Source organism: Dromaius novaehollandiae, chromosome 13, assembly GCF_036370855.1.
Source record: "Dromaius novaehollandiae isolate bDroNov1 chromosome 13, bDroNov1.hap1, whole genome shotgun sequence".
NCBI lineage: Eukaryota > Metazoa > Chordata > Aves > Casuariiformes > Dromaiidae > Dromaius > Dromaius novaehollandiae.
In genome coordinates this window covers 9,819,410-9,843,420 of record NC_088110.1, presented here as the reverse complement: position 1 = coordinate 9,843,420, position 24,011 = coordinate 9,819,410, and the positions used below count along the sequence as shown (strand labels likewise).

General features: G+C 37.7%; 2 protein-coding genes across 6 annotated transcripts in view; one reads left to right on the top strand and one right to left on the bottom strand.

Moving 5' to 3' along the window:
* The window catches only part of LONP2 (lon peptidase 2, peroxisomal), a 50,494-nt gene extending 38,935 nt beyond the window's left edge, over nucleotides 1–11,559 (top strand). The window contains exons 13-15 of the mRNA XM_026102201.2: nucleotides 6,231–6,438; nucleotides 7,924–8,114; nucleotides 9,867–11,559. Of these exons, the coding sequence (XP_025957986.2) occupies nucleotides 6,231–6,438; nucleotides 7,924–8,114; nucleotides 9,867–10,088 (621 nt within the window). The 3' untranslated portion in view covers nucleotides 10,089–11,559. The remainder of the gene's footprint in view (nucleotides 1–6,230; nucleotides 6,439–7,923; nucleotides 8,115–9,866) is intronic.
* Nucleotides 11,560–13,964: 2,405 nt separating this feature from the next.
* The window catches only part of SIAH1 (siah E3 ubiquitin protein ligase 1), a 50,586-nt gene continuing 40,539 nt past the window's right edge, over nucleotides 13,965–24,011 (bottom strand). For all 5 annotated transcript variants that reach the window (XM_064519584.1, XM_064519586.1, XM_026102204.2 and 2 more), the window contains one exon: nucleotides 13,965–16,308. In XM_064519584.1, the coding sequence (XP_064375654.1) occupies nucleotides 15,458–16,308 (851 nt within the window). In that variant the 3' untranslated portion in view covers nucleotides 13,965–15,457. The remainder of the gene's footprint in view (nucleotides 16,309–24,011) is intronic.

Below are 24,011 nucleotides of genomic sequence, written 5' to 3'. Positions count from 1 at the left end.
CAGCAGTAGTTATATAATTTAGCCATGTGGTGTTTGGAGTTAAAATATTGAAGGATTGTTTGGCTTTTTAATGCTTGAAATGCAGACGCATGTAAAGCTGTTGTAGTAAATTGAACTTAATGTCAAGCCACTCAAAAATTAAACAGTACTCTGATATCTACAGATGGTGATTATTAGTTTTGTAAAGATGCTGAAAACTAATTTGAATTTTGTAAATTCATACAGAAGTTCTGGTCACTTACAACTGTACTCCCTATTCCCAGTCCCAAGTGAAATAAATTGAAATAAATTAAAACTTTTATGACACTTTTTAGAAATTAGATTGTAGGTCAAGAAATATTCGTAATGTTATGTGGCTTTCGTTAGATGTTAGCCTAGTTTTGAACTTGTTCTGGAATTGGTTATTCCTTTAAAGTTGGTGGTGTGGCTGTAATTTCTGCTAGTTTCTTCTCTTTCTACAGGAATAAGTAGTGCTTATAAACAGTGCTTTTTTTTCCCCTTTTTTCTTTTTTTTTAATGAACAGTTGTAGTGGACATGCATAAAGCTCATTTCATGGATCTACTGGCCTATATAAGCTGAAGTAAGACTGAAGCTTTTGACCTGTGTATCAAAGGTTTTTTAGATGTTTCCATATTTAGTAGGGAAATTAAATAGCACATAAATGGAGCTAGAGATGAATCCAGACAGCATCAATTCCCTGAGTAGCTCAGGATTTATTTTTGTGTACTGTTTGCTATGTATATTAGCGAGGAAGTATTTTTCAACATGTGTCTTTATAAATTTTTTCAGTGTAAATTGCTCAGATAGCCACATGATTCCTGTTTTAATGAATTTTCCCTGTTAGCCTGTAATTTCTTAGAATTTCATTAAGTGGCCCCAAGATTCTTCCCAATGAAGAGCACAGCTCCTGTCTCGAAGGCCGTGCCAGACTGGCTATCGTTTGGTTTTCTGTTTTGGTAGGCTGCAGCATCTCTCCTTTGCTGCTATACGTAGTCTTTTAAAGCTTCTCTTTTGGCCTGCATTTTGCCATTTATAATTAGCTGAAATAAAGGTACAGTGAAGGTACCCCCATGTCAGTACTTGGATGAGACCGAGCAAATACAGCTGGAAACGTGATGTGACTTAACTGCTCTGTTGTCCTTCAGGGAATACCGTAAAATGAGTGATTCAGCTTTTACCTTCTCAGTGCACTGCTGGTACATCTTCTGCAGAGGTCTGCCAGCAGAAAGGCATGACAGGATATTCAGCTTATACTCATAGGATTAATTCATTTCTCACAAATAAAAATAAATGTACGTGTTTGTTTTTAATACAGAACAAATGTTAGAATAAATCACACTGTAAGGCCTTGGAAGAATAATCCTGGCGGTAGTTTAAAGTGTAAAGATTTAATGAAACATTTTGACACAGCGTGCTTTGTGGAGGGGAGAGAGTTACAACATTTTGTGAGTGGTTAAAATGAAGTATTTCTCTTTTGGCTTGGATTTTAGCTTTTTTTATTCAACCCTTAATTCAGTTCAGTTAGTAAAGCGTTATTGGCACCGCAGGAAGGCATCATTAGAATTAGTCTGTATCCTTATAACGTGAGTGACAGAAACACTTTTGAATTTCAGGTTAGTGAAATTACCTGTTCTAGGAAATGAAAGCCCGGATGCCATTAAAAAAAAAAAAAAAAAAAAGCTCTGTTTCATGGGACGGGCATACACAGTTTAATTAAGAAACAAATCAGATTATCTTTTAGAAGAAAAAACTGAACAAGGCACCGTGTTTAGGTAGGCATTTTTATCTATGAAATTTCAGTCTTGCAGTGTTTATCTTCCTGCCCTCCAGAGGAGCTGCTGCTGTATATTTTGCCTGCTAGAGAATGAATCAAGAGCAGCCTGAAGGAACTAGAGAAGAGGTTTGTACAGTCAGGTGGGGGAACCTGTGGAAGGGTAACATAGACACTAAAGGCCAGCAAGTAACTTGGGGCTGGTTCACATCTTACCGTTACTAAACAGTGACTTACTAGCTATTGGTCAGTTGTGCTGGCTTACTCACCATCTCCAAAACTGCAGACTTACTGATGATGCTTCTTTTCCTTTATCTTGGAGTAACCCTAGCTATTTTTGAGATAAATGAATATGCTAGGTGTTAAGTTTCTTCAATTTTTCACTGTCAGGCAGCCAAAATGTATTTGGCAATATGTTGACCCACATGGATTAGAGCTAAATTGTAACTGGATTGGTCACATCTACAAAAATTTCAAAAGCCAAACTGTTTTTATAGGTCAGTGACTTCCTCTTCCATCATCTGACAGACCGGACTTATCAGCTGAGTCTAATGGGCATTTTTAATTGAAGTTCTTTAGAAGGTAGAAGCAAGGATTTTGTTCTTACTTAAATTCCTCTGACGATTTCTGAGAAGAAGTGATTCAGAGGTGCCATGAGCAACTGAATTCTGTGGAGGTTCCTGTAACACTTCATGGGTGTGTTTAATGTATTATAATATATTTGCCTCTAAGGATTTTTTTTTTAAGGGGTTTTGAAAAATGTTTTCTGAAGGCAGTTATCAGAGCAGCCAGGGCCAGCGTCCTATACATATGCCCGTCAACACACCTCAGTTAACGTTTAGGTGAGGAGGTGGTAGCAGAGGTAGTACAGTCCCTATGGCCAGAGCAGTCGTTGGCCTCCGGGACTGCCAGTTAGTGTGAAGAACGATGGCTGAAAGATGACGACGCTTTAAACTTTTGAACTACACATCTAGTTTCTCTCACCAGATCTTGTCTAAGGGACCTCAACTTACTTGTGAAACTAGGCAGAGACACTTGCCTAGTCTGACGATAGAGGAAGGAGATTGTACTGAAGAGTATGATAAATGCTGGCAGTCTTTAGAACGTTTTTTTCCTTTTTTTTTTTTTTTTTTTGGACAGTCAACAGTTCTATTTTCTGTAGAGCTCTCAAACTGTGGAATTAGTCTGTAAACTAGTTTGAATTTATATATAGTTAGAGCTACTGCTAATATTAAAAAAAAAAAAAAAAAAGAAAGCCTCTCCTCCACCCCCCCTCCCCAAGTTGTTCCCTGTTAGTTTGGGATAGGAGAGGGTATAGGTAGTTACTGGTGTTCATTGTACCTGAAATGTTTGAAAGCATGACAGGCTGCCAAAATGCGTGCTTGTCACAAATGTAATGGAGCATCCTTAAATGTGGTTGGATTTCACTGTGACCAAGATCAAAATTCAACTTGTTACTTAAACTTCATACTTAGTTGAGATGAACACACATTAATTACTAAGCTATTGCTAAGCTAATCGGAGAATGACGTCACTAATAAAATTCAGGAAATGGATATAGAGACTTACGTTAACAAAAATGAAAATGCTTCATAGACTAAGTATTTTGATACCATAAAAAGGAAACACTGCATTATTTACAGTTTTCTCAAATGCCAGGAAAAGAAACAGCCATTCCAGCTAATTTATGCTTAAAAAAAAACCCAAAAAGCATGATGTTCTTCAGAATACGTAGCTGATTGAGAGCACAAGAGAACTAAGGAGAGGGAGCGATGTGGCTTGCTTTGCCTTGCCGTGAGATGAGCGCAGTTGGGAAGGTACCTGGCTGGCAGATGGACCGGGGAGTGCCATGCCAGCCCCCCCGGCCTCTGCTGCTTGCCTCTTCTGACAGGTGCGAGTCCTCTTTGTGCCAAGGGCTCCTGTATCCCCACAGCTTTGCTCTGGTCGGAGTTGGCACTAATTGTGTTGTGCCTCTGGAAAGCGCTAATTTACCACAAACAATGACAAGAAACAAGGATCCTTAGCAAGGGTCACGTTTCAAATCTTAGCCATCAAACTCAGACCTGAAGAGGAAGCACTTGATAGAGTTGAGTGCAGCGTTTGGCCGAATGTGTAATACACAATCAGAAGTTACAGGGCTCTAACAAGAAGCATGCGTGTTTAATTGCATTTTGCAGGACTTCAAACACGTTTTTTGCTCCAGCAATTCTCTTGCATGAGAGAGTTGTTCCTGTCATGTGTCTGAGCCGCGTGCAGCAGCGGGGGGAGGGGAGTGTTTTGTTTTGGTGGTGTAATTGCAGAAAGGAAGTTATTTTCTATTTGCAAAACAGGAAAGAGAAACTGAACTGAAATTAAGAAGTTTGTGGTCTTGATTTTGATTATATTTTTATGATGGTATGGATTTCAGCCTAATACTGAAATGTTAATGCTTTGGCAGCTATTTAGGAAGAAAAGTCTTGTTCTGATATGTGGAAGGATATATTGTTCTGCTGAGGCTTGCTAAAGGTGGCTGTTTGGTTTACCAAAATTCAGGCGTCTGCGTTACTTAAGAATGCGTAGCAGCATTTCTCATGGGCTTACAGCGAGCCATTTTGGTAAGGGACTAGGACATTTAATAACTTTGTCTCTCTTTGGAGGCCCACAAATCCCTGTGCTTCTATCCCTGGCAGCAGGGCCAGGGGACTGTTTCTGCCTCTGGCTCTTTACGGCGCACAGCAGCGCAGCCGCCCTTCGCTGAGAGCGCTCCGCGAAGAGTCAGGCCGTGCCCAACTCAGCGTCTTCCCGACCCGCTTCTGTGTGGAGCGCTCGGACCTTGCAGCGGGGCTGATGGTTAATAGTGCGTTGATGGCAGTTTCATTTACGTTGTTCTCCAGAGGGGTGTGATCCACTGAAGCGGGGTGGCTGTACGGGGTCTAAAACCTGCAGCGTGTGGCACCTGCCAGTGTGCAGGCTGGAAGACAGGAAGCAGCACGGTGTCCCGAGCTTTGGTCTCGCAGCTTTGTGTACACAGAGCTTTGCCTTTTCTGTGTCCGTGCAAAGTCTCAATAGTTCACTTCTCTGCTAACTCTTGGAAGGCAGCAAACCGAAGGAAAGCGTTAAGATTATGGTAAGTTGTGCAGTGCAGAATGAGCTGATGCTAGAGGAAAAATTCATCCTGTTGCTTTGGAATTGCCAGTAGTGTGAAGTGGAATGGTATAGATGTTTAAAAGGAATAAAAATAGTCTGAGAAATTTTAAATTAACCAGAAACATGGATTTCAGAATTAGAATACTTTTATTATGATTCTGTTCCGTGTTGCAGAGAAGCTGCTTTCATTTGTATGCTAGCCAAGAAGTGAAGCAGTTCTCTACATAGTTTAATGAAGAATTCGTCTCTTTCAGAAATGAATCAAATTGACTTTCAATTCTGCATTTCAGGAGGAGACAAAATATTTTAAAATGGGCCTGTTGCTTTATTTTACAAAGAAGTATTTGTCTTTTGCTCTACTCACTGCTTGACACAGTGAAAATTCATCCCGTCTCTTTTCTGCCCCATAATAAATACAAACGTCATAGTTTAGAACATGCTGAGTAGCTTTATGATCTTTCATCACAGTTTCTCCAATTCCATGTAGCGCCGGAAAACATTTTGTTACATTCTAAAACAATCTTTCACAGCAAGGAAAAAATTCAAAAACTGGAATCTTCTTGGAAAACATCCTGCTTTTTTTTTTCCTTAACACAAGGCTAGAATTCAGGCACCTCCATTACTCTGACCAGTAACTGGGTGGCATAGTCAGACTTTTAGATAAGTAGATCGTAGTCATATGTGGAAGTAAAGCTTGCTTAACTACCTGTGATCACTAATGGAGACAGTCAGATTTCCCATCCTCTCTCATACGTCGCCTGCTAGCAGACTCAATCAAGTGCTTTCATTATTCATAATGATTTATGAAGGTTTGCAGTGAACAAAATTATTACATCATCAGTAATTTGGGCAGTTAAACTACCTTTAAAAAGGCTTTGAGGTAACATTCAGGTTTAAAACAGCTTTTCATGTAAGTAATAGAGTCAGTGCAAATATACCTCTGGCATGTGGGTTAAGTCAAAGCAGCATTCAGCCAGGATTGACTAAATTGAAGTCAGTTGAAGGACTGAAGTCCTTTGAAGTGAAAGGAAAGCTTTTCACTGAACTGTTGGGGGGAGGGTGGGGAATGTTGTTTTTTCAGGAGTGATATGCCCCGGTGTTTGCCACTGCCTCAAGCTAACCAGGCATGTACAGGGCCTATTATTGTAATTAACGTTTACACAAATGCAGAATTACGGCGGGGAATGGAGGGAAGGAAGGCGTGAAGAAAAAGATATTTAGGCTTTGAGTCTTAATCAGTACAGTTGTTTAGAAGGCAACTATCAAACTGTTTTTGCAGTGGTTTAAATTATGATTGTTCCCTAAATTGTTTCCTATGTTATTTTCCTTCAGGTGTCTGAACGCTTAAGTCAGCCAGGAGTAGCCATAGGCTTGGCTTGGACTCCCCTGGGAGGAGAGATCATGTTTGTGGAAGCTAGTCGCATGGATGGAGAAGGTCAGCTTACTTTGACTGGTCAACTCGGGGATGTAATGAAGGAGTCAGCACATCTTGCAATTAGCTGGCTGCGCAGCAATGCAAAGAGATACCAGCTAACCAACGGTACGTAAGGTTAAAAAAAAATGACAAACATTGGCATAGACTGAATGGATTGTAGTGCTTATATGCATCATTAGCCAGTGATTGCATCATTGCAAAGATGCACCTAAAGGAAGCATTAATATTGCTTGGAAATTAAATATCCTAAAGACCTCGTATTTTTCAATAATAGATTGTAACATTGCTGAATAACATTGGCAGTTACTCATATTCATTGTGGAAATGCATTAGTGTTACCAGACTAAGGGTTCTCCAGCAGTCAGTGATTACTATACTTGCTATACTGAAGATGGAGTCAGCTCTGCAGTTCCTTTTTGTATTTCTTGTCCTGATTAATTTCTGCCAAGCTGTTTTAGTGGCCTTGCCTGCAAGTAAGGCAGGTGCAGTGTTTAGTTTACCAGTTTTACAGTTAGGCAGTTTTCTGATTTCTTTCTTATCACCGAGATCCCCGAGTGTAAGCATCCAGGTCAGTCTAGGGAGAACATGAGGTCTTGCTGCACTTTCTCCCAGCTGGGTCAGTCTCTTCTTTGCAATAACCAGGATGCTTCTGGAGAGCCTCTGTGCCAAGATGCTTTTCTCTCGCTGTGAATTCTGGCAGGCACTGCCTCTTGCTCATTTTTACAGTCAACCTTTCCATCAGTAGTCTTATCGTGTGGATTTAGATACCAAAGGGTTGGGTTTTCTTCTAACGTAAGATAACTTTTTTACTAATGGCTACTACCGTTTTTACAGTCTAAGACCTAATATTCTGAGTTGTTCTAGTTTGTATGGAAACTGTTGAACTGCAGTGAAACAGGACTTCATCAAAAAGACCTAACGTGTTGTTTTCTTGCTTACCGTGGAGTTCTGGAAGCGTGCTTTGTAGTTTGGTGAATAGCCAAAATAATAGCCAAATAATTGTTGAGCATCTGTCATTACTTATGGTAGTTTAGCTAGTTTAATAAACTAAAACGACTGAATGAATGCATATTAAATGCTGCTGGCATTAACATTTTAAACCAGAGAGGTAAAGGTATGTATAGTAATGTCGTATACATAAACAGGAAGATGTAAATGACAAATTTACTTCATTTAAAAGTTAATATTGGTTTTCTCTAGAGTGTAGCTCTCCTGCTGTGTTCTCTGAAAGTAGGCATTTAAGATTTGGGACATAAAAACAAAAATTAAAAGTATGAATTCCTTATCTCTACATTAATCCCTATTCTGAATTTCCCAACACATGCAAATGCTTAGCTAATTGGTTAACTTGTTATGGTTTTGTCTGGGAATCTGGATTTAAGCAAGGCTGTTGGTTTGTAGGGTTTTTTTGTCCTTAAAAAAAAAAAAAAAAAAAAAAAAAAGGACCAGTGTTAGACAATGATGCTTTTTCACCATACTGTTAAAAAATAGTGCTAAGACTTGTAGTTCTCTGGTGGCCTTTTAGAATGAAGACCAGGAACAAAACAGGTTTAGATTTTTCACATTCAAACCATTCTTTTTTTCTTTAAGCTTCTGGAAGTTTTGATCTCCTTGACAACACTGACATCCATCTGCACTTCCCAGCTGGAGCTGTCACAAAAGATGGACCATCTGCTGGTGTTACCATAGTAACCTGTCTTGCTTCACTCTTCAGTGGGCGGCTGGTGTGTTCAGATGTAGCCATGACAGGAGAAATTACACTAAGAGGCCTTGTTCTTCCAGTAAGTATCTTTTGAGAAAAGAGCTAAGTTGTATTAATTCTTCAATTCTAGGTTTAAAAACTGTTTGCAGCCACTTAAAAAAAGCATGGTCTTGCTGGTCATTCCTCAGTGGCTCTCCGTGCTCTTTTCAGGGAAAGTATATTAGAATGTCTAATTAGAAAAGGAAACCTAGAGAGCTGAATATTCAAAATAGTTCCAAATATGTATTACAACTTCTATTGTATTTCCTCAAACTATTAGTAAAAGAGGATCTCCAGTTTCATTGGAAGGTTTTCGTAAGCTCTTGCAGTAATTTCACATAAATTACTCTGAAACTGTCATGTTTAACATTTCTTTATACGTGTTTCTAGATATTGTTCCCATAAAGCTTTTTCATAAAATGATGGCAAAAGAAAAAAACAAAACTGTGTTTGTTTGAAAACTTTAGCAGCAAGTAGAGCCTGGCATAATTGATTAAGCAGATGTGGGAATTATCTTGTACCAAATGGTAGATAAAGGAAGGATGAGGTTGAAAAGTATTTTGTTTAGTGCAGTAGAGAGTAAATCGGAGAGAAAAGGGTTATGGTAACAGACTAGAAGGATCTCTGAAAGAGCGTTCTGGTGGCAGTTAGTGTGACAAGACTCCCTGCTGTTAAAGGCTATAGTGAAAAATGAACAGTGTGTTCACTCTGACATGGTGTAAGTAAGTGCTTAACTTTCCAAATCAAGTGCCTTTATTCCACCAGTGACCAAATTTTGCCTGTTTAAGACAGGTGCAGAAATTAGGGATCTGTAAATGCTAAATCCGATTTTATAAATGACTCTTCCCTTCTATCTGAATGTTGTCTAAAATCTTACTATTATTAGTAACTTAATATTAATTCATATGAGCATACCATCAGCTGCATCTGCTGCCTGAAAGAAAGCAATGTGACAAATATGTAGCATTGTCCAGACTAGGCTCTGATAACCATGAGGATCTGTGATTCAGTATATTTTACAGAAGTGTAAATTTTACCCCTTTTGCTATGATAATATATGGCTGTCCTTTGCTCTAAAACATCTTAAAATTACAAGCTTTTTCTCTAATGCGGTCTTTAAACAGGTTTAGAAAAAAGTTTAACGGAAAAAGCTATAGCTGTGACTAAAAAAAACTAATTTAAAAATCCTCTTTGCATCTCATTACAAACACAAAACAGGTGTCTTATTGAAGTGAAGCCTATTTTTCTAGAACAAAGCCATCTTTGCAGTTTTGGGGTGCAGGTTTGCTTTTCTGTGTGATTTCCCTTGTACAACTGAAGTTACTTAGCAGGTGGGATTGCACACTTGACTTATACCCCCTCGCACCACCTCGTAATGCCTTTATCTTGAAGATCTCCTGTTATAATGTAGTTGCAGGGTTTTGGCATGCCATAGCAAAAAAGTAAGTGTTAAGGCAGTCTTTCTTTAGAACTTTTTTTTCCTGCAAGTAATGACTTATCCTGCTTTTGATACTCTTGCACCTGCATTCCTAGATTAATTTTTAATCGAGAAGCGTTTTCTTCCATTAACTGTTACAGAAAGGATACTGTAGTACATTACCACCATATTTCCCTTGTTAAGCTTATAATGAGCTAGAACTATTGCTGCATTTTTAATTACTTTTCTAAATGATTGGGGGAGGGAGAACCTTTCATCAAAATTTAACTTCTGGTGTGATTTCTAAATTTGCTACAGTAATTACTGTATTAGATTAGTATCATGCTTTTTTAATATATTTTTTCTCTTTATTAGGTTGGGGGAATTAAAGACAAAGTCCTGGCAGCACACAGAGCTGGACTGAAGAGAATTATCATTCCTCAAAGGAATGAAAAAGATCTTGAAGAAATTGCAATGAATGTACGGCAAGATTTGACTTTTGTTATGGCTAGTTGTCTAGATGAAGTTCTTAATGCAGCTTTTGATGGAGGATTTTCAGTTAAGCACATAGTTGAGCGTTTGAATAGTAAACTTTAAGCAGACAGGCTAAGATTCCTTCTGCATCAAATTTTAATACTGATCAATAACTATCAACCATATAGCAGCTGTAACTATCAACTTAAGTTGATTGTTTAAATGCAGATGTGAATGCAATCAAAATAAAACTATTATTTCAGCAGTTAACATCCTGCAACCACATTTTTATGGGGGTTTCCTGCTTTTTACTACTGTTGGCAAAGAAACATGGAAAAAATACTCATTTCTTGATACTGAGATTCATACTGAGAGATTCAATCAGGAGAGCGCTGAAACTATTGAAAAAACCAATTCCCTTAGCTTATTTGGTGTATTTTTATATAAATGTCAATTACTGATAACATCTTTAAAGAGAACAAGCCCACAAATAGGAAGTAACATAAAATTTGATAATGTGCTCAGACAAAAGTGCCCCTGCAGCAAGAGAAGCTAATGGGGGTTGGGGGTGTTACTCCAAAAGCAAATTGACTTGGTCCAGAGTAGAACAGTATTTGTATTTAGGAAATGAATATTCAAGTAATACACTAAGGACCAGTAGCATCATAGGAAAAAATGCAAAGTTTTTGAGATTTAAAAGAAATGCTTAAAGGGTTTAAACAGAAGCAATTTAGTCCGAATCACTAAGTCCTTTCAGCACCTCACAATAGTTCTGTTTGTATTAATGCCAATGTAGATGTCATTTTTCACAAGTAAATATAGGAAACAACTACAGAGGAATTTAAATATACTAATTCTTGGTTAGGAAGGGAGATAATGCACTAAAATTCATGTATGCAAATTTGTACTTACAGCACTGGAAGTAGGCTGAGCATAGTTGAACACTTTATGAAAAAGATTGAGCCTGGTAACGTTTTGGAGGGACAAAGTACATGTCCTTTTAAATCTTACCTGATGCAAAACTAGGAACGTTGTTGATTCTGGGATGCTTATGTTTGGAGTTTAGCCTATAAAAATTAAATCGGTTTATTTAATTAACAGTGCCAAGAAAACTGGATCATTAATATTGAATTAGGTACTGTGAATTATTTAAGGTTTAAGAAAGTCTGGCAGTATCGCATCTCAAGATAGCTATCGCTTGATAGCTTTGTCTCTTACTTTTCACTAGGTGTTAGTGAAAATAGAAATTTAAACTTCCATAATTTAAGGTTCTTAAGTTTTTCTTTCATTTGTACTAGAGTTAACTACAAGGAAACCATCATGTTACATTCTCCTCTTACTCATTAGTTCTGAAACAAATTGAAATGGGCTTATGAAATGCAAATTACATCAATGAAAAAAAACCTATATAGAAGCAGCCTGTAAATTAAAATTGTTTGCTTTAATTTCTGTATATACAAAGAAACCTGATTTTCCTGGAATATAATAGTACTGCTGTTAATGATACAAGAATGGTATTTTTGCACCTGATTTATAAAAGCTTTTAAAACATTCACGGAAGACTTCTAATAAAGCGAAAAATAAAAAACCCAAACACTTTTGTTTAATTATTTTAAGAATTCTACTCTTACCCATAAACATAGTTTAGAACTTAGCTAGTGAATAATTAGGAGGCAATGCAGAGAGTCTCAGAATATTTTCTGCCTTACTTGAATACAAAAAGGGCAAAGAAACTAGACAATCAGTAGAACACCAGAAAGGTATGATAGCTAATATGCTGACTGCCTTTTATCTAAACCAGTAGGAAAAAGAAAACACTGTTCTTACCAAACTTACTAGAGATCAAGTAACAATCCTGCACGTTACCTTAGTGAGAAAACAGACATGCATGAAATTCCAGTGCAGTCTGTTCATACATGTAGAAAAGCCATATTTTTTGAAAGGTATCAAGTACCAAGGAGGGAGGGGGGAATAAAGTTTCTACAGCCGTTTCACTTTAGAAGAACCAGGGAGGTGCTTCTAACCTAAGAAAAGGTAAACAATGGCTTTTCCCCTGCCACACCATTCCAATTCCTAAGTGTTGCCCATATGGACTTTATTTGAAAGGTGAAGTTTTTAGTGTCGCTCACATGGTCTGTATAGAGATTTAATTAGTTTTTCATGTTCTTACTTGCATAGCTGGCTTAGTCATGTTATTTTGCTTTTACTGAACTCTGTCAAGAATAAAAATGAGTGCAGCAGCAATCTAGAACAGTAAAGATATTTTAAAGTAATTTCAGTACACGAATACAGTTAAGTGAAGCTGGCATTAAACACAAGCATGCCCCTCAGAATTTACCTTAAGATAACGACAGTTATCAAAGGCACAAGAATCCAGTGGTAGCTCCTTTCCTCTACCCACACTGTAAATGGCTACAGATATAACTAGCTGGCTAGTGAAATTCATACTCTTAATCATAGTAGCTTTGAAAAGAAACTGAAATAAATAATACAATGGTATAGGCAGCAATACAAAAAAATGTTAACCTACTTTAATTTTGAAGCAATACTGTAAACAAGAACTAGCCCGTTATGTCAAGACAGAACCCAAATATTCACATCCATATTTATCAAACATTTTCCGTTTAGGGTTTTTTTTTTTTTTTTTAAAAGGGCAACGAGAAAACAACAGAGATAGCACTAAGATTTATGGGGACAAATGCAAGATCTACTGCATTTCATGTAAAGACAAATTTGAATACCCTTTTCCCAATACAGCAAAGAAGGACAGTACTTTCTAAAATAAATAGCTAATGCTAAGACATTGCCAGGCTTTAATACACCATTTATTTTTAGATAAGGCAGTAAACTGTACAGACTTTTTTAGTATGTCATTTTCTTTCCTCTTATATAACAGAGTGTAGTTTACTTACCAGATCCTCAAACTATTTAGAGGAGGTCTACTGCATTATACTCCTAATACTTCTGAGGATCTGGGCCTAAGCATAATTTATATGTTTAATCGTTCCATCTGTGGATGGACATCAAATGTTTTATACAGGTTTTTATATCAAATAGAGTAATACTAGTTTACATTATAATAGATCAGCACACATTAGTTATGCTATAGCATTTGTCACCTGTAAAACACAATGAAAAACACTCTGACCATACCAGTAGCTTCTAAAAATTATTACAAACACAAATTTTAAAGTCCTCTTCAAAAGTATACTCTTGAGAACTAGCCCATTCTAGCCTAAACGAAATCCCTGCAGATCAGTGCAATAAGGATTTAAGAGCCACAGCTCTTCGGGGGCACGCAATGGAAGTTGAGCCATCCAAAGGACAAGCAGCAGCACTGCACAGTCGTAAGCGAACCCTGCACTTACACAGGCCGGTTACGCTTTAGTTGCAAGTATGAGCCCCCTCAGGGCTGCCCTCGCAGGGTCTTAGCTAGAATTTCTTAACAAAACTTGAGTGTGAAAATCAGATCACCTTGGCAGATAGGAGTAAACACCAGGGCCAGCCAGCCAGTCAAGGATGAGCGAGTGGGAGGGTGAATATGTGGGTGTGTGTATATGCATATAAAAATAATTAAAGTGTTTGGCCAAGTTTCTGTCAATAGACCAGAAGACAAAACTGAGGTAAATGGAGACAAGCTTAATCAGGCAAGAGTAATTACGGGATTTAGAAGACTAGCAAACAATTATTTGGATATTCGTAAGGAAAAAAACGCTAGACTGCAGACTCCTTTGAAGCATTTATCTGCTGTCACGAGCCCCCAGTAAGTTTTGTAAATGAAATCTGTACACAACTTGAACAGCGTAAGATCTACTTCTAAAACATGAAATTTACTAATTCCACTATATAAAGCCAACTGTTTCCGTACTATTTTGTGAACCCAAGCTGATGTTTTTCATGTTCCTTACCTGTAGAACTACTTACCTCATCATGCATCAAAATAATTTGAACAAGAGTTGTCTTAATAGATCAATTTCTGATAAGAAAGTTAAGACAGTGCACAGTAAATAAACTGTATTTTAATGTGTTACAAAAGTAGTTAATAGCCAGACTACCTCTCCAAACAGATGTCCATAATTACTAGGTTTGACAAAGATTTCTTTCAGATAGCTTGAGATTTAACAGTTTTTCAACTTACTTCTTTTTCTGCCTCCATGTTTTATAACACATACCATATACATTCATGGTAAAATTTTCACATATAGGCAACCTGCATAAAGCCCAATATCCTACAAAAGCCTTTATGGCTGGTGAATTATACCTGTAAGAAATTATTTGCATTTTACTGTATATCATATCACTACAATGATATACAAGATCAGTTCAAGAAAATTACTTTCATTAGTAACAACCAAAAGACATGAGGACAAGAAACTGAGCAATAGTATTAATGTGTCAAACTTTGAGCTAAAGCAAAAAGCAAAATTTTTTTTTTAATTTGCCAGGTATTCTTTTAATGACAAATATAAAAAGACTGAAAACATCTCATTCTGACTGCCTTTTAAAAAAGAAAAAAACCAAATGATCTGTTTTTATACTTACAAATACTGTGTAATACAATACCTTCTTTGTACTGAAAAACCAACAAATACAAGGATGCAATTTAGTTTCTAAGCATCTCTAAATTTGAAACGTGAATTTTTTTTTTAATTTGGAAAAATCTTATTAATTCTTCATTTTTGTTAGAAGATATAACTCAAAGTACAACAACATCTAGACTGTTTTTAAAGGAGCCTTCTTTCCCAACACATCTTTGAACATAATTACTCCTTTCGAGTTCAATACATTCACAAAATAGCTCAATTAAGAACAGTATCACCAATGAATTGACTACTGGAAAGAGACGAAATTTACCAAACATACAGAAATATAAGTTTTACCATAGCAATAATGCATATCAAAAGATGACACCTGTAATTAATTTTAAAAAGATACAAAAAAGAGAAAACCTGAATTACAGAAAAGAAAGTCATATTTATTTAATGAAAAACTAGAAGTTAATAAAAATTAGCAAATACACAAAAAATATACACAAACAGCAGCAATACTATGTAGTGACTTACAAAGGTGGGGGAAAAAGCAGCGGCCAGAGATCAGACCACTCAACATGGCTTGTCAGTCAAAGGGGGAGGAAAAAAACACAAACAAAAACACGAAACAGTATCCTTTTCAACAGTACAATCAATCTACAAACAAGTTTTTAGAATTATTTTACAACATTTCCTGTAGAATCAATTCTTAATACAAAAGATGCCCATTTTGGGTGTATATATATTTTCAGTGGTTTACTGTTGACTTATTTTAAATATATTAGTGTTACTACATGCAACTGCTTCCTGCGATTTAACAGCCTTTCCTTTTATTTACCTTCATATATGTCTATCCTCCGTCTACCAAATAATTTGTCTGACAGTCAAAGATGGTTACCCTAGTTTCTGCTAAATTAAATGCAACGGTTTTAAACACTGGCCTGAAGAGGTTTGATTGCCATTTCAACACATTGATATAGTTACATTGATGCCTAAATTGCCATTTTCTGCAAAGAGCTGTGCAATGCTGGTGTCAAAGACTAGACAGTCACTATTCATAATGGCTGTTGCAATTCCCTCATGGATAGATCGAGGAGTTGCTTCCCAAGTCAATCGCCGCCTATGACCATTTAACTCAAGTCGATAAGCAAAGTTTTCTGCTTGCTTGCGTGTTCCTATCAGCTGTACAATCGCAAAGAACTGCTGGTGACCATCATATTTTTCCTGTTTCTCCAACACTAACATGAAATGAAAGCCAAAACAAGACTGCATCATAACCCAGTCAACAGCACCAGGAAGATTAATGTCTGTAGCAAGGAACACTATATCTTCTCCCTGAAGTGTTGTAATGGACTTGTGTTGATGCATCAGGTGTGGCATGACAGCATCCAGAGAACCTTGCCATTTACATGAAGCACCAGGACATGGACATGAATAAGGCCTAAACTCACACAGCTCCTCGTGGTCTGCTTTTTCTGTGTGTGGCAAAGTTATCTCACATCCAGAAGAGGCATATTTACATGGGAATAGTACAGAATTGGCAACTTTTTCCATAGCCAAGTTACGGATGGAGCCCAGGGGGCCTCGGCAAGTTGGACAGCACGTAAGCTTGGGGCGACAGTTGCTGCAAACAAGGTGCCCGCTCTGACACTGAAGAATTGGTGGCAGCACATAGTCAAAACACACAGGACACTCAAAAAGACTAGCCAAGTCATTATTGGAAGCTGTAGTGCCAGTCAGCGCAGGCACCCTCTGTGATGGCGTACACTTTGAAGTACCTGTCGGTAGTGCTGTAGCAGTCTGACGGCTCATTTCTGTAATAAAGGAGAGAAAAAAAGAATGAGTACACAGCAGAGATCACATCTAACCACATTTTGTTTCTTTTGCATGCAGTATTTCTTGATTTACAAAGAAACTTCAAAAGAAATTAGATATAAATGGAAGCAAAACCCAAACATGTAATGCCAACTGTAGATGCTTTACATGCAGAATATCAATTCTGCCACACAGAATACAGAACATTTGTATGGCAGGCAAATTTAACAAGTGAAGAAGTTCTGCTAATTACTCTGAAGTGGAATTTACTTTTGGAACCTGCAGGGAAGATGAGTAAGGACAGGCTAAAAATGTAACTGAAATCCTCAACGTTTTTTCATATATTGCACTTATAAAATATCCCACCTAGATCATTTGTGTATAACAACTGGAAGCATTACCTATCAATTCTAGGGCTAAATTTTAAGTCACTGTGTATTTAAGGAGATAAGAAACCAGCCACTTGTAATAAAAAATGAACTTCCAGATATTACCTTCTGGATAACCATGCTTACTGTATAAGCATAAAGAAAAAAGAATGAAGAACAGTAACAAGGGGAAGCATAGCTAAGGAGATTACTACACTGTTTTCCCAGGGTAGATTATTGATTCTTTATTTTCTTTACTCTGTTAAGTCCTACAGTTTGTAACGTGCACCCGTTGTTTCAGCTTGCTGAACTAGACCATTTGTGAAAATATGAGAAAAGAAATGCAAAACAATTATTTCATTGAATTTCCCAAACAAGTCAAGAAATTTAAAAGCTCTAATTTGTGAGTGAATTTTCGTTGAAGTAATCCAACATTTCTAGTAACTTCAAAAAAACAGTTTATGAAATTTTACATTTAGTGAAGTTTACACTGAAGTTCTATTCTTCCAGATGTCCTAAAGTCAAAATTAACAGACAGCTGACCAAACAACTCAGCATTCAAAAATATGGTAAAAAATACCATATTTTTTACATGTATGGATGCTATCTATTAGATAGGAAAGCAAGAATAACAGTGAACAATAAAGCACTTTCCATTACAGAGTGAAGTTCTCAACCACCCGAAGTGCTTCTTTGCAAATATGCTAGTTCTGTATCTTTCAACGATGTACAAGCTCTCAAAATAACCTTGCCCTTAATCTTTTATATTTAACATGGGAATATTAGGCAATAGGCAAGCTTCCCATATTTATCATCGTTTCACCCACAAGCTTACTCATACTTGGACTGGATACCTCAAAGCAGCATGCTGTGCATGCTTTAGCAAGACATACACTATCAGGGCACGAAGTGAAGGAACTAAGAGAGTCAAACATGCAGAATAACTTCTGTTACAAAACTTAATAAACTTATCCCTTGACATTCAAAGTAATTATAGGCAATTTCAAATTCTTCTGCAAAAGCATCTCTTCCCAGCCCAGAGCCAGAAAAACATCTGTGTCTAAGACTGTATCCAGTCACTGGTTTTATGAGTCTCGCATGCCCATTACCAGCATCATCTCTCCCCTCCAAAGTCTGTTCTTCCATCTTGAGCTTGCTCAGCTACAAATATCCATTTTTCTTCTTTGCAAACAAAACCATACGATGATGCAGGTATTCAATGCTGGGCCTTAAATGATATTGTGGAGATATGATAGGAATATTTGTACCTTTGGCCTTATTTTCCTATTACGTGGCATTCCAGCTTAGATGGAAAAGTTAAGGTATCTGTGACAATCAAATACATTCAGGGGAAGTGATACCACAACAGTTTGCTGCAAGGCGGTCCTGTGATGACTGGGCACCACGGCTAGTCCTCCCCTAAGCCCTTTGGTGGGAACGTCATGGTGACACACTACAGTACTGCAGCCTAGGAGAACAAGTTATGGAGAGCTAAGTACCAGCCCTTCTGATCTCACCATTTGCTTGGAAAGAGCTTAGAAGCTGCATATGTATTTGTATGTAAAGTTCTACAGTGTTTCCCTTCAAAAACTGTAAATACACACATTTCAATAAGAAAAGCAAGTCTGTGTGTGCTTCACCTTACTTGAAACTATACATCGCAATCCATGGATCCCCGTAAGCCACAGGTAACACTGCTGCAAGCCACGGGGTCAGACCAGCTCCCCAGGCAGTCTGACCAGCTGGGTGAGATTTGCTTTCTCTAATTACACCTTGCAGAGACCATACAACAGTTAAATTAAGCAGCCTACAAACTTTGCAAAAGACCTTGCACACAGATGCACTTTCCACTTCAGCCTTCTAAGCTACAGAAGTGCTGAAGAAGAAAAACAATGTATAGCCCTGTTTTGTTGACATTCCTGTATGTGACCAGTCTTCACGCACAGCTTCCACAACCAAGAACCATCCCAATGAGCAGGGAATGAAAACGAGCAGGAATCTGTGAACCAGACCGCTGAGTTTCAAAGGCAAGGAAGAAACTGGATAAAGTTATAAACTGTAATTTACCAAGCCTAAACCTGCCCAAAGCCTCCATTTCACCACTCTGGTTAACATAAAAAATGAATAGCACATCACGATGAAAGTCAGAGAAGTTAATTTTTTTAAAGCTGTATTAAAGACGGCAAGTTAATCACAAGTAAGCGTTAACAGCGTAGTATAGTATTTGTCAACATCACACTATCATAAAGACACAATTACAAAACAAGTGAAAACAACTACACAACAGTTTAAAAAATATTTTTAGTTACAAAAGCCTTACTATAAAAACAATACGTTGTCTTGACTAGTATCAAATAAATAAATCTAAATGCAATACTTGCTATTATGTTATCTTTGTTCCCACCCAGCAGGAGTAAGTCCCTCAGCAACACTGAAATAAGGTACTAGAGATGTCATGTTCAAAAATATTAGTTTCTACAAACTGTTCACAGCATGGTACAAATTTGAGAAACAGTTTAATTAAAGGAAAAAGTGCATTTTAAGAATTTTTAAATCTCGATTAAGGAAAACTACGCCCCTCACGAAATCAGAAGGACCCCGGCACCGACCTGCGGCCCCCACCGCCCCCAGCCGCGCTCAGACGGGCAGGAGGGGTGCGCGGCTTCCCTCGTCCCCGCGAGGCGCCCCGCGGGAGGGGGCACAGCGGCGCGCGGCCGCCGAGGGTGCCGCGGGGCACCGTCAGCGCTACCTCCGACACGGAGGGAGCCGCTGCTCTGCTAACATGCCCAGAGACCTATTCTTAAAAGCTGGAGATGCCACTAAGAACTTCTCCCGCACGAATTCCGCTCCCTGCTCCTGCTGATCCGAGGGGACCACAAAAATCAGCAATTTCTACCGTGCCTGGATCTATAAAATATCCATTCAATAGCAATTTTGTGCTTTTGCATAAAGATTAACCAAATTCATTACACAAAAGTGTGATGATCTCAAGGAAAGGAAAAGACCAACAGATTTGGAACAAAGTGGCATATTTTAATATCCACATGGATCATTTTAAAAATTAGAGCAGTCAAAGGACAAAAGAGTGGGAAACCAAGCCAACACGGCTGCACGGTACACACGCCGGCTCCCGAAAGCTCAGGCACTACAGAGCGGAGAGGCACCAGTGACAAGATCACTGCACTACAGGTTCCAGTGGAGGCAACTGAAGAACACACACTGTTCTAAGTAAATTAATACTGCAATAAACTGATACAGTTCCATAAAAAGTAAAGATACAGTATCTGAGACAAGAAAATTATCTCGAAAAATGCTTTCCCACTATTTGAAATTCAAGTCCTGTTCGCACTGTTCTCCAGGAAGCCTGTGGAAACTTGTATCAGCATTATAACGTGTGCAAATAAAGCCCAGTCACCAGAAATTGTAATTACCATTGCAGTAACAACCATTAACTCAATACATGCACTCAAGATTCACCACCGGATGTGCAACACACAAACATCCCCACCAGTTAAAAGTCAAGAGAGCTCCCAACCACAAAAAAGCTTAAGGAAATGAGCACGGAAACGGCTTTCTAGAAATTTTCTTTAGGGTACATTCTGCAGCTTCTGACATAGGCCTTGGGCTTTCTCTCCGACAACAAAGTAGCTGCCCCAAAACAGAAAGTCCAGCGCTTCTCCTAGGGAGGGAGGTTACTGCTGTACAAACCCTTTGCTACACCGTGATATTATGTATGCCGTACCTGAGGAGGGAAAACCCCAGCTCAGCAAAAGAATTCCAGTAAGAAGAGGAAGATGCGATAATCCCACTGCATACAAAGCTCAACAGAAGTACAGACATAAGGGAAGCAGTCTCAGGAGAAGTCTGAAAAGATACCATATCTCGCACGCCACAGAATTAGCACCAGACGCATGCCGCTTCCGCCTTCCCGCCTGCTGCAGACACCGTCCGAGAAACCAAGTCCCTCCCCTTTCACTGAAACAGGGCACCTCTGGCAGGTCCAAGTTAACAGCAGCCACTTTCCCATAATCTTCACTCATATCGAATAATGGGTTTCATATCTTAATTTGCTTTTGAGAGAGTAACTGAATATTAGTATTGAAAAAAAGAAAATATCCACAAAACTCCCCCAAACTTCTACATAGTTATCTTAATGGCTGGAGGGGGAAAATCTAATTATACAATGCTAAAGAGTGATTCAAGGACAGAAAAAAGTGCTTTATATTATAAATTTCTATATGTGATGCAATAAAATATTTTTCAGTTCACATTTCAGAACTAATGGAATTCAGAGACTTTCATTCAAAATTTATAAACTCCTGATGCCTTGGAGCCACGAAAAAAGTAATACAAAATCTTTCAACTTTTTTCAACTGTCTAATCATATTTGAAAATGAGGCCTTTTTTTAAATACTCAGTTACAAAGCACTGGAAATTGGAACTTTTCATGACACAGCATTCAAAGGCGTGAAAAACTCACAGCTTACTTTCTTCAGGATGCTACATAAGCTACAGAAAGGCAAAACTCAAAATCTAAATGAACTACTGAAAATAGATTACTGAAAAAGTATAAATGACAACATAAAGGTAGATACAGAAAGGTTTGCCAACATCACCAGAAATTTTTACAACTCGGGATTTTTAATTTCTGTAAAATACTACAAACAAATAGAAAAGATTCAACGGTCATCAATATTTCCTTGGTGGCAGAAGGAAGGTTCAATGAATGCAATTTAAAAAACAAAAACAAAGTGTGTGAATATATTCAGAAACAGGTATATCGTGTGTGTTTGTATACATACTGATACAGAAGCCCCAAGCGAATATTTTCTTGAGAATGAAGGTAATTAAAAAGCAAACTTTGTTCCCATTAAAAAGAGGCACTAGTGAATTCTAACTAAGGAACTTTCTCACGATCTTTAAAGTAGCATTAAGTTAATTTTGTTTTAAAAATCCTTAGCACACCATATTTTTGTACCATGTCTGCTCAGGTTAAACTGCTGAGAATAACACATCTATCGTACTGTGGAGTAGTCAGCTTTTCAGCTACACGTGCTTAATACTACTGAAAACAATTTTCCAAGGAGTCTCTTTTCCCACTCTCCCCTCTTGCACTCATAAGAGTCAGCATACAGCAAAATGAAAGGGGAAGAGGTTTCCGCAGGCATTACTGAAAATATATACACACCACCACCAAATCCGCACTTCAGCGGTCAAACACACAAAAGATTAAGCATATTAAGTGTGAATGTCTCTGAGAGAAGCTTGTGAATATTTTTCAAATATTAACAAGTTTTTGGATTTCAATTTTATTAAAAAAGACCATTTGGGGGCCTAAGCTTTTTTAATGTTGAAGTCTATCAATTTATCTCCCACAGCTTTTGGGAGATCTTAGATCATAAAAGGCCTGGCAAGATTAACATAAAGTGGATGGCTACTTCTGCAAATCTAACAAAGTTTGACACAGAATTTTACATCACTGCTTACACACAGCCCCTATCAGAACTGGCCTTATTCAAGACTTCCAGAAATACTTACAGTTCATGACAAAAATTATTAACCAGCTGCATAATACAATTTTGGCTCCATACACTTTATGTTTTATTTATGAATTATGAATTTTTCCAACCCTTCCAGACACCATTTTCCTTAGTGCCCTTAATATGCTATTTGTTATTTCAGACACCTCAGGGCTTCTCTTTTCCTGCAGAATAACCTAATGTAACACAATATTTTATCCCAAGACAAAATTAAAGAAAAGAATTGAGATAGGTTTCATGATTATTTCCTTTCCCAAAATATCATCTGTCCAGTTCATCTCCTTTTCATACAAAATTACAACAATTTCAAGTGCACTTTAATTTTTTTCATTGGAAGTCATAGATGCATTCAAAATACCGTAACTCAGCCACTGACATAGTCATAAGGTCCTACAAACTCTGCAATTCCATGATCACGGAAACCAAAAGCATAAAACTTTTTAGTAGCCACTTTGTAGTGGCCCAGCCTGCCTGAAATTGCAAGTAGTTTTCTTCTTGCACCTCTAGAAGGAAAATCCCCACCAACTCCCCCTTCCAATCATAAGGAATGGAAACCCCAAGAGATTTATGTAACTACGTGACCAGTCATCCTCTTCGTGGCACTCTCTGCAGCGAACCATCACCATTTTTCTGATGCTATCGTGTACGTTCTCTCATGCGTAAGACTGTCACCAATTGAGTCATTGCTGGTGGGTAATCCAGATCTTCTCCAAATTCAACACAGATTACGTGGCTGATGCAGATACAAACAGCACTATGTAAATGCAAACAGCATATTATGCCCATCAAATTATAATGACCTGTTTCTAATCCAGTATAAATAGTTGAGCCTTGACTAGTGCTACGTGACTTTAACCACCATCATTTACTAAATCTCCTGTATATCTATGCTGGAATATTAAACATCCACCCACTTCATTCTAGCTACCAAAGGTTTTCTTTCCAAGAACTTTATAATGTAAAATTAAAGAGGAACAGTGCCATAAAGGAGATATATAACCACCACATAAAAATCAAATTAGCACACCAATACTATCATGAGTTTAGCATTCATTTCTAAGTGGAACAAAGAACTTCACAAATTTGAAAATGTGAATAACCCATACTCTTATCAGTCCAGAATTCTAGACAATCAAAATGCAAGTTATCAAGAACTTTCAGAGACTGCATAGCTAGGATACTGCCATTGTGCAAAGAAAGATGAGCTCAGGAACAACGTTCAGTGAGAAAAACAATGAATTCTAACTGAAAAAAAAAAATTCTAGAATGAAACCTACAGAAGTGTCCTACCAACAGCAGAGAACTGAGTTCAGACCACTCTACTAAACAATCAAGAGAAGATCCCAACTTTCATGTCTTACAATTATACTTGGTGTTAAATAAGAAGGCAGGTTTCTTTTTAAATTCAGACCATCAACAGATTATTAAAAAGAAAACTAGGAAGTTTACCTTCCCCTTCTTTTGAGCTCGGAAGGAGATGAAGTAGGACAAAAAGAGAGCTCAGTGAACTGTACAGGAAACTCCTGAAGATTCAGGCTATACTAAAAACAGTTACCAAATGCTGCTGCTGGGAAAAGAAAGTGCAATAATACATTAAGGTCACTTGTATAAGCAACAACAGTAAAGATTATTGACATTTGGTAATCTATTGTAATAAAAAAAATGTTAAGATGTGAAGGAAGTAGCAAAACAATCTTTTCCGTTATATTTGGTTAAAACAAAAATGCAGAGAAGAAAGAATAATTCTTTAAACACTAAATGCTAGTGTTACAAAGCATTGTGGATAACTTCCAA